Source organism: Lissotriton helveticus, chromosome 9 (genome assembly GCF_964261635.1).
Source record: "Lissotriton helveticus chromosome 9, aLisHel1.1, whole genome shotgun sequence".
Classification (NCBI taxonomy): Eukaryota; Metazoa; Chordata; class Amphibia; order Caudata; family Salamandridae; genus Lissotriton; species Lissotriton helveticus.
In genome coordinates this window covers 375,083,019-375,095,686 of record NC_136070.1, presented here as the reverse complement: position 1 = coordinate 375,095,686, position 12,668 = coordinate 375,083,019, and the positions used below count along the sequence as shown (strand labels likewise).

General features: G+C 43.4%; 1 protein-coding gene across 1 annotated transcript in view; it reads left to right on the top strand.

Annotated features, from left to right (window-relative positions):
* ATG2B (autophagy related 2B) overlaps positions 1-12,668 on the top strand; it is a 1,105,913-nt gene that overhangs the window by 231,897 nt on the left and 861,348 nt on the right. Inside the window, exons 13-14 of the mRNA XM_078660122.1 lie at positions 8,193-8,285; positions 8,389-8,577. Of these exons, the coding sequence (XP_078516248.1) occupies positions 8,193-8,285; positions 8,389-8,577 (282 nt within the window). The remainder of the gene's footprint in view (positions 1-8,192; positions 8,286-8,388; positions 8,578-12,668) is intronic.

Sequence of the window (12,668 nt, the reverse complement as noted above, 5' to 3'; positions counted from 1 at the left end):
AAGCCAAGGTTAGCCAAAGGTATCTGATATAACAATGGGGCACCTTGCTGCTACAAATGTTGCTGGTATGTGGAAAACCATCTTTCCACCACTATCCCATGTGCATGGTGACAGCACTCTTTTCACAGGTACTTGTCACTTTACCTTGGAACTCACATTTTTAATGTTTGTGGTGTTGGGCGGTTCACCTGCTATCAATACTGACTTGTTAGAAAAGGAGGCTGATGTACCAAAGGGTTTTACTCATTGCGCGTCTGTGGGTAAATATTATAGTACATATTGGCAAAGATTCTTATGAGCCAGCCATCGCACCAATGAGTGAAATAATTAAACACTGCTAAAAGATCAAATGTGATTTAATGTTTCCAGATTTTCTACAGAGTAGGCTTTTAGATCAAACCTAAAAATACTTCTAAACCCTGTACCTTTAATCCAAGCACACAAAACTGGAAAAAAGAAAAAGAACCAATATTTTAGTGACATCCTTAAATACCAAAACACAAGCAGAATATTCTTAGACCAGTCTTTCTTGCTGCTACCTTGCATAACCGTGTTACATTGTGCTGGTCCCTTAAGTAAGAAATAAAAAGACTCATTATATCTCAGTTTCTTTTATTTAATTGGCATTTTAGTTTTTAGTTGTGGTGGTGTTTATATGTTTACACCGATGAAAGCTGTGGACCTTTTAGTGGAGAATTATCAGTTATATGTTAAAACCTTAAAACAGGGTAGCCTAGTTATAACATTTGTATAATGAATGTTGAAAAATATTTGTGTTGCACAAAGTGGAATATACAAATTATGGCCTCTCCTTCAAGACACTGTTTCCCTCTCTATTAAAAAACAGAAGATGTAGAGGTGTGTGCAAATTTTCACTACCAAGCGCCTTATACTTATAGGCTATTCATTTCTGTCCCAGTGTCAATCATTATCAATGTACATCCAAGGTAGAAATAAAATGTCAAGATACCATCAGCCAACCACTGAAAAAATGTGGAGAAAGAGAGTGAGCCCCTCACGGTAGAACCGCCATTGGAGTTTCTGGTTAACAGTTGCCAGTATACCCACTTATCATCATAGGTGGCTCACTCTTGTTATAGTGGAAAGAAAAGACAGAAACAAGAAAAAGACAAAACACCATACAACAGTGCTTTTTCTTCACATCAACCAGATAGGGTACTGGTTATTCGTGTAATAGCAGGCCACGTAGAACAGCACTCACTATTGTGTGTACACATACACCAAAAAAAAACCCCAGTGAGAAAAGGAAAGTGATTCTCACCAATTAAAATTGAAGAGCTAACTGGCCACTCCTAATTTTATTCTGGGCTGCGAGCTCTCCAAATTAAAACCGATTCACACTGAGCCGCATCTAGTGTCATTCATTGTCGCCAACATGTTTCGTTGCTCTATTTTGTGCAACTTCTTCAGGGCCAACAGGGGTTATCCGCTCTTATTTCCACTTATTTGTTAATCACACCTGTGATGGTAAAAATGACAAAAATTCATATACTGATGAGCCAATTGCTCTAGACCCTCGTGTGCCAACAGGCTGGATCAGGTACCATAAAAGTGTTGTGGCGCTTAGATCATTTAAAACATAATCGCCTTGAGGTTGCGTCGTTACTGCATACCTGCTAACCTTGCGCTGTGGACATATGTGTCAATATATCACGTGTCCCTGAGAGAACCAACACCCGTCAGGTCTTCTGTAAAGATATGCTATGCACAAACACATACACACAAGGTGAGTCACTACCCAGTAGTCTCCCCTACCAAAACTACCCTGTGTCAGCTTTCCTCAACATCATTTAAACATCTCGCCCTGGAGCACACTTCACGTACCTCATCAGCTCCGCGTAAAACGCGTCGTCGGCAACTCCCGCATGTAAGACCATTTGCCGGGAGTAAACCCACGGGCGGCCTAGTCCTCTCTAATTCCACCCGGGTACTTATTATACCCGATACTCTTACCGACTCAGCCTGGACCGCTTACCCCCGCCGATTCACCGGCAACTCGTTGAATCAGCCGCTTCCGTCAATCCTCCAGCCGGAGGTTTAACTCATTTATTGTCCTGCCCCCGCCGCCTAACACGGAACGTCACGTGATGTCAACAACATTCCGAAACTTGGGTAAAAGTGGCGGCCATCTTAAAGTGGACCCTAATAGTGAAATTTCATGTAGCTACCTATGTAATATTTTGTGTGAACTTCCCTGATTCCGCCATTAGTTTGGAAGAGACCAATCTACTAATAGTTTAGTTCTTTTTGTTGCGTATTGTGGCAACCCCGGAATGGTAACTAACACGCATAGATCGTGCAATCGTGCATCCCGATGAAGTGACACGCCACTGTCCTACATCAAGCTCTAGTAGGGTAATCCCGGAGATATCTAGTAAGCTCCATCAAACCCCATATATTACAGTATGGATCATGTTCTTCTCTGCATACTCCTCTCAAAGTCGCACTTTTTATGTGTCTAATGTCATACCGGTGTGTTCTTGCCGTGTATATTTATAAACACTCTTTCAATATTGGCGCCGATTTAGTTCCACATAACCGGAAGGAACAAACTTATCATACTGTCACCTGGAGATGACGAACTGACACTGCTATAGTGCCCAATTCAGCGTTTACTAATCTTATTCCACTCAATGGAATCATTCAATCCCTCTCGGTCAACCTGTTCCTGGTAGATCCACCAAGCTTCTTTTCTAGCTAAAATGCTTTCAGCGTTGTGACTGTCACAGACCACCCTCTCCAACACCACCCATTGCAGATCTTTTGGGTCATGTCCCATCTCATTGAAGTGTTGTACCAATCGTGTGGTCAGTTTTTTAGCTTTTATGGTACTGAGATGTTCCTGTATTCGGACTTTCACCTTTCTTGATGTGAGTCCAATGTAATGGAGTCCACATTTACATGTTAATCTGTAAATCACGTTCACTGTATTACAATTACTGAACCTGGTAAGATGCCAGGTTCTCCCTCCTCTCAGGGTAACAGCCTTCGTGGTTTTTGTCAAACTGCACACGCTGGCAAGGTATCGACATACGGGGCACTGAGTGTACGGGTATGTACCAACTTATCCTTAAGATTTGTTGCTCTCTTAAAGGCAAAACGTGGGGGTGGCATCTTATTAGTACTGGTATCAAGAATAGACCAGTGTTTCCTCACAATTTGTCTTAATTTAGTGGACAGAGGATCGAACGTCGTGACAACCGGTATGCATTCCTGTTTCGCCTTCCTGTTCCTTTCGAAGAGAGCCTCGCGGGGCGTGTTCAGTGCTCGCTTACGAGCTTGCTGCACCACCTTCATCGGATAGGCCCTTTCTGTGAGTTTATTCACAAGATCTTCAGATTGTTCCATGAACACTTCAGTTGTGGAGCAATTGCGCCGATAGCGCAAAAACTGCCCTACAGGGAGATTATCCCGCAAGGCTCGTGGGTGGAAATATTGATAATGAAGCAGGGAATTTTTATCAGTCTTTTTGTGGTGCACAGTCGTGGCCAGTCTATGATCAACTGCCGTGATGTCAACATCAAGGTATACAGCCGATGTTTTACTGATCGACCAAGTAAACTTTAAGCAATCGTCCGCCTGGTTGAGCCATGACAGAAAGCTTAAAAGAAGGTCCTCTGTACCTGTCCAGATACAGAGGACGTCGTCAATATATCTCCGCCACAGGGATATATGACCCCTGAAAGGATTACTCTGATGGAGGACCACACCCGCCTCAAATTGGCCCACATAAATGCAGACCAAACTTGGGACAAATGTGGCCCCCATGGATGTCCCAGACACTTGAAGGTACACCTGGTTTTTATACTCAAAGTAATTCCTTGTCAATGCAAGTTCTATGCACTGCATGACAAAGGTGGCAGGGGTATCGTAGAACCATTCTAGCTCCCCCAGGGCCAGTGCTGCTGCCACCAGCGTGGCATCCTGGGGGATACTAGTGTACAATGATTCGATGTCAATAGTCACTAGTAGCTGGGAATCAGAATCAGGATCAAATTGAACTCCATCAAGGATATTCAGAATCTCAGTAGTATCCTGCACGTAAGGCTCCTGTGTTATCACTGCCTCTCGGAGAAAGAAGTCAGCTAATTGGGATAATGGCTCCAACACAGACTGGATGCCTGAAACTATCGGACGTCTGGGGGGCGGGCGTTGAGGCTTGTGGATCTTCTGCAAGATGTAAAATGCCGGGGTGCGTGGCTTTTTGTTGACAATAAAGTCCGCCTCTTTTGATGTTATCCACTTCTTTTCTAGTGCATCTGCCACCATTCTCGTGACAGTCTTCAGCAATTCAGGCGTGGGATCCCTAGCCAGGGGATGGTAATTAGTGCGCACACCTAGTAGTCTTAATACTTCTGCCTCGTAGTCACATGTATTAAGCACGACAACCGCACCACAAATGCGGTGATTGATTTGTCGGCTTGTTTAATAGTTAAAAGCACATTATCTTGTAAAGATTTAACGGCTTTCCAGTCCTGTTTGCTCATATTGCATCTATGGTGTTGTTGTGGTGCTTGTTCCAAGGTAGCAATATCATGGAGCACTCTCTGTTCGAATACAGCGACCTCTTGGCCCAGAGAAGCAGCGGGGGGACAGAAGTTATAGGGGCGATGGAGATTCGTACTGAATAACGATGGATTGACCCTTTCTTTATCTGAGAAAAACTTGTGGAGTTTGATCTTTCTTATCATGTCCTGCAGTTCTGTTCTACAAGTGATCGAGTCATGTCGTGGTGTGGGAACAAATCCCAGTCCCTTGTTTAAAACCTGCACTTCAGCTGATGTCAATATGTGGCTAGATAAATTTACCACAATGTCACTCGGTATCGTACTCTTTTCACCATGGCTCATGATTGGAAACTTCGGCCTCTGCTGCGAGTTATCCGTGGGGAGTGCTGTTGCCATGTGGGCTGAAAGTGTGCTCTGCCCCTTCCTCTGCCTCTCAGTGCCTGGACCCCTCCCCCCGTGTTCCTCTCTGATTCTGTCCTAAAAAAGACCTCAATAGGGCTCCTAAATCTTCGTCTGATCTTGTATCTGGTGTGAAATTGACTCTATTTGTATTCAAAGGAGCAGGATGAGTGGATGTGTCCTCCTCCTCACTGCTTGTGTTATCGAACACCCAATTATTTGGTGTCCCTCTTTGCTGTCTATTTCCACCACGTTGAGGGTATTGACCCCTCCTTTGAAAATTCGGCTGTCTGAATTGGTCTACTGGTGTGTCGTAGTATTTGTCCTCAGTGTATGGAAATGCCCAGGAGTGTGAGAACCGATCCAGATTCTTTTTCAGACCCCTTATTTTTTGGTTCACCATGTAAGTCTTTTAGTCTGCCAATTCACTTTGAATCCTATCCAGCTGCTCTTTAGCGTCTGTCAGTGCTGAATTATTCTTTGTACTATCCTCTAACTCGAGGATTTCTTTAAGTAAATCCTCACTCAGTCTTTTAGCAGTATTGATAATTAAAATAAGCCAATCCCTCGTGCATTTGTTTGATATAAAGCTCCAATCTACACGGAATTGCTTATCCTCCAGGAAGATTTTGGGTTCTAACCTTACTATCAGACTCGGGGGTGCTGCTCCAGCTCGCAGGTATTCCGTCATAAGCGCCCCACAAAGTGGGCCTGATTCACAAACTGCATTTTTTATTACGTAAATGAGTACTATAGTAGTACTCTTTACTTCAAAATGCAGTTCACAAACCTATTGCTGCAAATCTCCAACTCCACATCTTTTGTCTGTTCTATGGGGAGATCTTAAAACATATCAGTTTACTATTCAGTAGTAAATGTGGGAGGGATATGGGGAGTGCCTGGGAAATAGGGAATAATAACTACTAAACAGGAGGGGTTTATAAGCGGTATGGAGGGGTTTAGCGAGAGAAGTGCTTATACAGACATCCACCCACAAAAGAATAAGACCATTGCTATTCACAGACTACATTTCTAAATCTACTACAGCCCAAAAACCACAAAACTGTCACAAGTGTAATCCATCCCAGCCTTGGAGTAAGTCTAGCACCACACATGACCACTCACGGGTACTGCAACACTCTATCAAAAAAATAATGGAGGCCAGAACTTAAAATAACACCCCATAGAATATGTTATAATACTAAAATTATTATGACTTCTCAGATAAATGAGTGTACATATGCCTTTAGTGGTAAAATGTTATTTTGCAATTAAATTGAAATATATTATTTTAACTGTTACTTACATTTACTAAATATTAATTAAATATTAAAATGCCAGGGAAGGTGAGATTGTTTGTAATTGTGTTTAACATATAACATTTTATTTTATTAGTACTAAGTTAATATTAACTATTTTAATTTGGTTTATAATCTTGTTTTACCTTAAAATATTTGTAATATTATTTGGATGACTAATAAGGTTTATTATTTTTGCCTATATTTTCCATATGGAGATCTCAATCCAAGTAGTAGAGATCTTCACCTACTTGTGAAAAATTACTAGTAGTAACTTTACACTTGTAAATTCTTTCTCGGCTGTCTCCACTTCTGTTTTCATGTCTACACATAGGTGTAAATCTACTCTGAAATGATGAGTACCCAAAAAAAGTGTAGATTTACACCTAGATGTTATAGTAAATTTAGACTCTTGCATTTACATTTCGGAATAGGACCCGGTGTTGCCTGGAGCAGTGAAAATATGGGTTTTAATTGTGTGTATTAAAATGTTAACAAGTGTCTTGCTTATTAAAACATAATTTTGAGGAAAAGAAATAAAAAAAACACATTTTAATCCAACAGTCTTTGTACCCAGGTGTTCTGATTTTGGCACACAAGCGTTAGTATTTAAATGCATGCACACCAACATGCTACCCCTGCTAGAAGGAAGTTTTTATGGTAGTCTTCATTCACAATGCATTTTGCTTTGTACTGTATCATGCAAGGTGAAGCAGTTGTGCATGAATCACTTAAGTCAAGTAGTATGACTGCCATTTCATCACAATTCAAAACAGCGTAACGTCCTCACAATAACATGCCAAAATGGAAGAAGTACTCCTGCACAGGTTGTCTCCATCATGTTAAGGGCCCCAGATGTATGACCTTTTTGAGCCGCTACACATAATCAGATTTTATGTCTGAATAACTTGTATTGGATTGCATACCTTCCCTATGTCACCACCTGGTTGAATCTCAGTCGTTTTTTCTGAATTTTGTGAGCGTGATTAAAACAGTGTTCACATTACATAGTCTGAAACTAAATAGCTAAGACTTTGTCTCGTTAAAAAGAATCTCATTTTACCGTCCACCACTAAGAAAACACCCTGTATAATATGTCTGACAAGTTGGATAATGTTCCTTTCATTACTCTTCTGGTCAGTCTCTTTAATTCTCCTCCTACCAAACGAGTTTCTTATAAAGTGACTAATGGCACAGTATTGAAACAGGTTTCTTCTTGTTCTTGCAGTAGCATGTCTAACCTAACAATCTAGGATACTATTTTCAAAACTTCTCCAGTAGCACGGAGTTGTTTTTTGCAAAGGGCAAAGTGACTTTGAGTGTGAAAGCGACGTTTTTGCCTGAAGTGGTAGTAGTTCTGTTTAAATCAGTCTGTGCATTGGCTGCTTTCATTCTCCTGCCTCACCATTCTGAGGAGAATGTGGTTAATGTATTTATTGCATTCATGAGAGTTCTGAGCAACCACATATCATAATTGGATGAATACCTTAAGGTTGGATGGCTTTTTGTGGCTAGTGCACAAGTTTTCTTTGCATGAAACTTGATCGACAGCTAATTGTTCTTTGCCAAACTTTACTGCCTAGATACAGATGCAAAGCCAGCAAGTTTGAAAAATTGTTTTTCAGTATGTCTTTTTGAAAACGTTTCGTTCATGAATTTTAAGATTCCCTTTTCTAGAGAGTAACTATTTCAGGAAAACAGAGAAAATCATTACAGAGTATAGTATCAATTGAAAAAAAAACATTTCCTAACATTATTTTTGGGTGATTAAAGTGTCCCAGCTTCAGATTCTGTGTTGCCTTCCTATTTACTATCAGTGCTCGGATGGCTGAGACTGTCTAAAGACTATTTTTCTTTGCTTCTTGAAATATAATTAAGGTATAAAGTTTAAAAATGCCTTCAAGAATATAGTAAGACAGCATCTGGTTGCTTATTGAGTAATTAATCATTTGTTTGCTTTTTTAAGCTTTTAAAATTTGCTAACACGAAAGGAATTGATTCAAACGTTTCCTCCTGCATTCATCTACATTATAAATATACAGATACCAAAGGACCTCAGGTAAGGCTAACAAAAATGTTATCTTATATATTTGTAAGTGTCTTGGTTCTTTTCACGTCACACCTACGATAAATGTTTTTTTAAACTCTGCCTACCATTTTAGGGAAGCCAAGGGAGATTGAGTGCTATTCCTCAGAAATCAGAACTGCACATTAATTTAAGTCCTGTATATTGTGAATTGGATATAAGTATTGTGGACAGGCTTAATTCGCTACTTCACACACAGAAACTAACCACGGTGGAGATGATGACTTCTCACCTCTACACTTCCTACAGCAAGCATATTAGTTTGGTGAGTGATATACTTCAGATATGTAAATTCCCCCAGGCGCCACTGCAGTAAATTAAATGTTGTTGCTGCTTGTCATAAATATTCTCTAGCAGTTCTTGTTTGTATTTTATGGGTTCCTGGAAAAATACTTTGATGTTGATAGAGGATTTTTTCATCTGAAAGTAAAGTAAAGATTTTCCAATGTAGAATGTGTTTCAGTTTGCCTTCTCAACAGCCGTGTAATTTTCAATGATCTGCAGCAAAAGTAAAGACATCTTTCTGTATCCAACAATTATTGTATTGCTATATTCTAATTTCTAAATTTGAATTGATAGGTGAAGTTAAATGACAAAATAACAAGATAACTGTAATTTCATAACACCCATTGTTTTTTAAGTTTATGGCATCAATTTAAAATGTATCACAATTTAAATTAATCAAAAGTGTTGAGTCACCCTTTACTAAAATGTTTTCAATTTGATAAATAACCACTGAGTCAAAAAGCATTTAAATCTAAAAAATGACTTAGTAAGTCTAGGATTCTATCCTTGTTGACAATACTCAAAAATATATACAAGCATTGTTATACCTGGCACCATTGGCGTGGGTCTCCCTTCCATGTTTAGGTCTCGACCTACAGCATTGCTTTAGCAATGCTTGTTTGTGTTGAGATTATAGTGAGGCTTTCAAAAGTCTACCCAAACTGCTGCGGATCGGGTACAGTTCATGTGAGCCAGGCGCGTGCACAACGCCAGCCACGTCGCACATCGCACACCATTACCATTTGTCTGAGCCTCGGCATCACACTTCAAAGGGAACGGCTCCCCCACCCCCCTCCGTGCAATGCCAGAACTTGTTTATTGGACCGGGTCCAGTGTCCGCAAACAGGATTTCATTAGACTTTGATGCCAGTTGCATTTTGGGAACGGGAAGGTTGCTGAAAATACTGCTCTACTTCGAGATAATTTCTTCCTGTAAGGAGAAATAACAAAAACCTTTCTTAGAGAAGCTTTACGCCTCCTCACTGAAGGTGCCCGGTTCCCACACCATTTGTCTGAGCCTCTGCCTCAGACTTCAAAGGGAGCAGCTCCCCCACCCTCCTCCGTGCATGCAAGCAGTACACGAGCTCTGGTCTCACACTCTTTTCTTGTCTCTGAGCTCTGATCTCACATGCTCTTCATGACTCTCAATGAGTTCTAATCTCCAACCCTCTGTATATTGTACAGAGACCTATGCTCTCACACCCTCTTCGCCTTTTGGTGTCAGAGGCAGCTCTGGGTTTTTTGATCTCTCACCCTCCTCGCCATGTCTCTCCATGAGCCGCAGTGTGCCTGCGAGGCCGTATCAGGTTCTTCAGCCGCACAAGGAATGCCGTTTCCTGGAAACATAACCATTTAGGGTTGAGCCTCGGATGTACAAACTGAACTCTTGACTATCTACTAATTTACCCTGAATACTTACATTACCTCTTTCGTTTGTGAACATCACTTGCATCTGTTGGCGCACGTATGTGTGCATATTTGCCAGGATCATATTTATTGCAAGGTCTGCGCGCATTGCCACTCACTACTTCTGCTGCTCTTTAAGTCTGCATTGTTTATTTGATGCTCATAACTAAGGTAAAATTATTGAGGCGCACACATGTAAGTACCTCCTCAAGAAACCCGTTGGTTGATATGGGTAGTTCTTGTTCGAAGGCGGAGCGCCTTCAGTGAGGTTTGGTTGATCTAGTGGCCTCACTGAGATTGAGTTGGAGCCAATCGTAATCATCCTCTTCATTATAATGTCCAACTCGACATAATTAGCCATGTTTCTGATCATTTTACTATAGAAAAAATAAAAAAACTGATGAGATTCGTGCCAGGCTGTCAAAATAGCAATGCTGTTACAGCTTCCTCTTCTGTCTTTTCTCTCCTAATTTTTGACATTTTTTGGGTCCCCTTCCACCCTTCGGTGTCTTCTTTTCCCTCATTTCGAGCATGTCATTTTTTCTCCTTCCCTTTCGCCCCTCGTCTTTCGCTCTCGTTCTACCTGCTTTCATATCGCCAATGCCGCTCCATTATATGTCCTTCACATGCCCCTCATCTCCCCCCCGTCCCTCTCCATCACTCCATTGTCTCTTCCCGAGATTGCGCCTTCCTCCCCTTTGAGTTTACACCACCATTCCACCTTCCGCCCTCTCACCCTCTCCTACCTCCCTGCTGGCCTCTGATTACATTGGGATTTGCCCAACATGCAAGGCAGGGACCCTGCCTTGTTAACAATGTAAGCTGCATTTGTCTTTCCCTTTGTTCTGTGTGAAAACTCCTGCGGAATGTTAACTATCCGCGGGGTGGCCTGGGCCCTGGCACAGGCCCACCGCCCGCCCGCATTCTACTCAAGCTAGGCGTACCTAATGAAAAGAAGTAAAATAGACAGCATTTAGTGCCTGAATGTCTTTTCAGAGGGGGTGTAGCGCTGGGAACCCCACGCCTCTCCATAGGAGCGCACTCCAGTATGTGTGATGGAGCCTGAAACGTGAGTGTGTGTAATGTAAAGTAAGCTAATTGCCCCCGTGGGTGGGCTTCATGTCTTCTTAACTAGCATTTGTATAATAGCTTGCACCTGCTACTAGCTTCACATAATAGAATTTAAGCTGTTCTGATGGGTTACAGATGCCCCTCTATGATTAGTTGTAAGAGCTGTGTGGTTGCAGTATGCCTTATGTGGGAAGAGTTGGGGGCAGTGCTTAAGTTGTTGCAAAAAAAGAAATGTAATGAAAAAGTGGGAATGCCCCATATTTTTTCCGTCATCAATCTTCTGCCAGCGCTGTGTTTCTCTATTGCCAATTATGCGCCTCAAAGGCACAAATTTAGATCAAAAGCGCAATCATCCCTTTTTAAAAATTGTAATTTACTTGGCAATTTGACCACTAGTACTGCTCTCCTCCCTCTCTTTTTACTGTGCTATAAGCCGTCCGGTCTTTGCATAAGCAAACACAGCATTTGGCATAACTTTAGGCGCTTATCAAATAAGCCTATCTGAAAGAAACAGGTTGGTATTAGATTCCTTACCTTAGAATATCCTCAGGCGTCAGACTGGATCCGGAATTTTTTTGCGTAGCAGTACCCTTGCGCGTCGGTAGGCGTCGGCGGCGGCTCCGTGTTCGTCGGCGGCGTCGTGGGCGCCGTGATGACGTCGTCGGAGTACTTAGACGCCGCCTCCGTCAGTTATTCTTTTTTCCGCGCCAGCAGCGCAGATCCGGAAAAAGTGGTACCTTAGTCATTTTTTGACTAAACTTTTTACGATCCCTTTTGATCATTTTTCGAGTCTTCGACTCCGAACGGTGCCGGTAGGGATGCCAGGTTTTAAACCCTGTGAGGACTGCGACCGACTGATGTCGGTCACGACCCTCACCGCCGGTGTCTCGGGGTTGACCACGACGACAAGACCTGCTCCGACTGCCGGGCCCTGACTTCGAAAGCTAAGCGGGAGCGGTCCCCCAAGCGGCTCCAGCTCCGGCAGTCGACCCCACGCCGCGAGACGTCCCAGTCCGGATGGAGGTCGAGGGACCGGTTGCGGGGTCAGAGCCATCATAGCTCCGGGAGTCGCCATCACTCCTCAGGTTCGAAGTCGTCAGGGTAAGCACAAGAAGTCGAAGAGACGTCATCGCTCTTCCGACTCCCCCCCGACGCTCGCGCGACGCGGCTTCGGGTGACACCGCCCACGCCGCTCCGTTGGAGTCGCAGGCGTCGCGACCTGCCCCATACCCTCCGGTCCCTGGGCAGCACGCGACGCCGGAGGAGATCGAGCGCTTCCTCTTGGCCATGAGGTCCCTCTCTCCTCCGGCGGGTTCTGCGGTGCCTCCGGGCCCAGCGGACCCGTCTGGGCCCCTAGCGGGTCGGGTGCTTCAGCCCTGACGCCGCCGGCGCCTTCGGGCACGGCGCCGCAGGGCCCCGCTGGATCCGCTTCTGGATCCGGGTCGTCGCCGGTTGACCTGACGACCTCACCGGCGCCGGTCCCTCAGGTGTCACCTCCGGCGCCGTCTCCGATGCCTCCCTCGATCCGGTTCCGGCGCCGGAGCGGCGCCGCTGGACGCTACTCTCGACGCCGCTTGGGGAGTTTTACTTCAA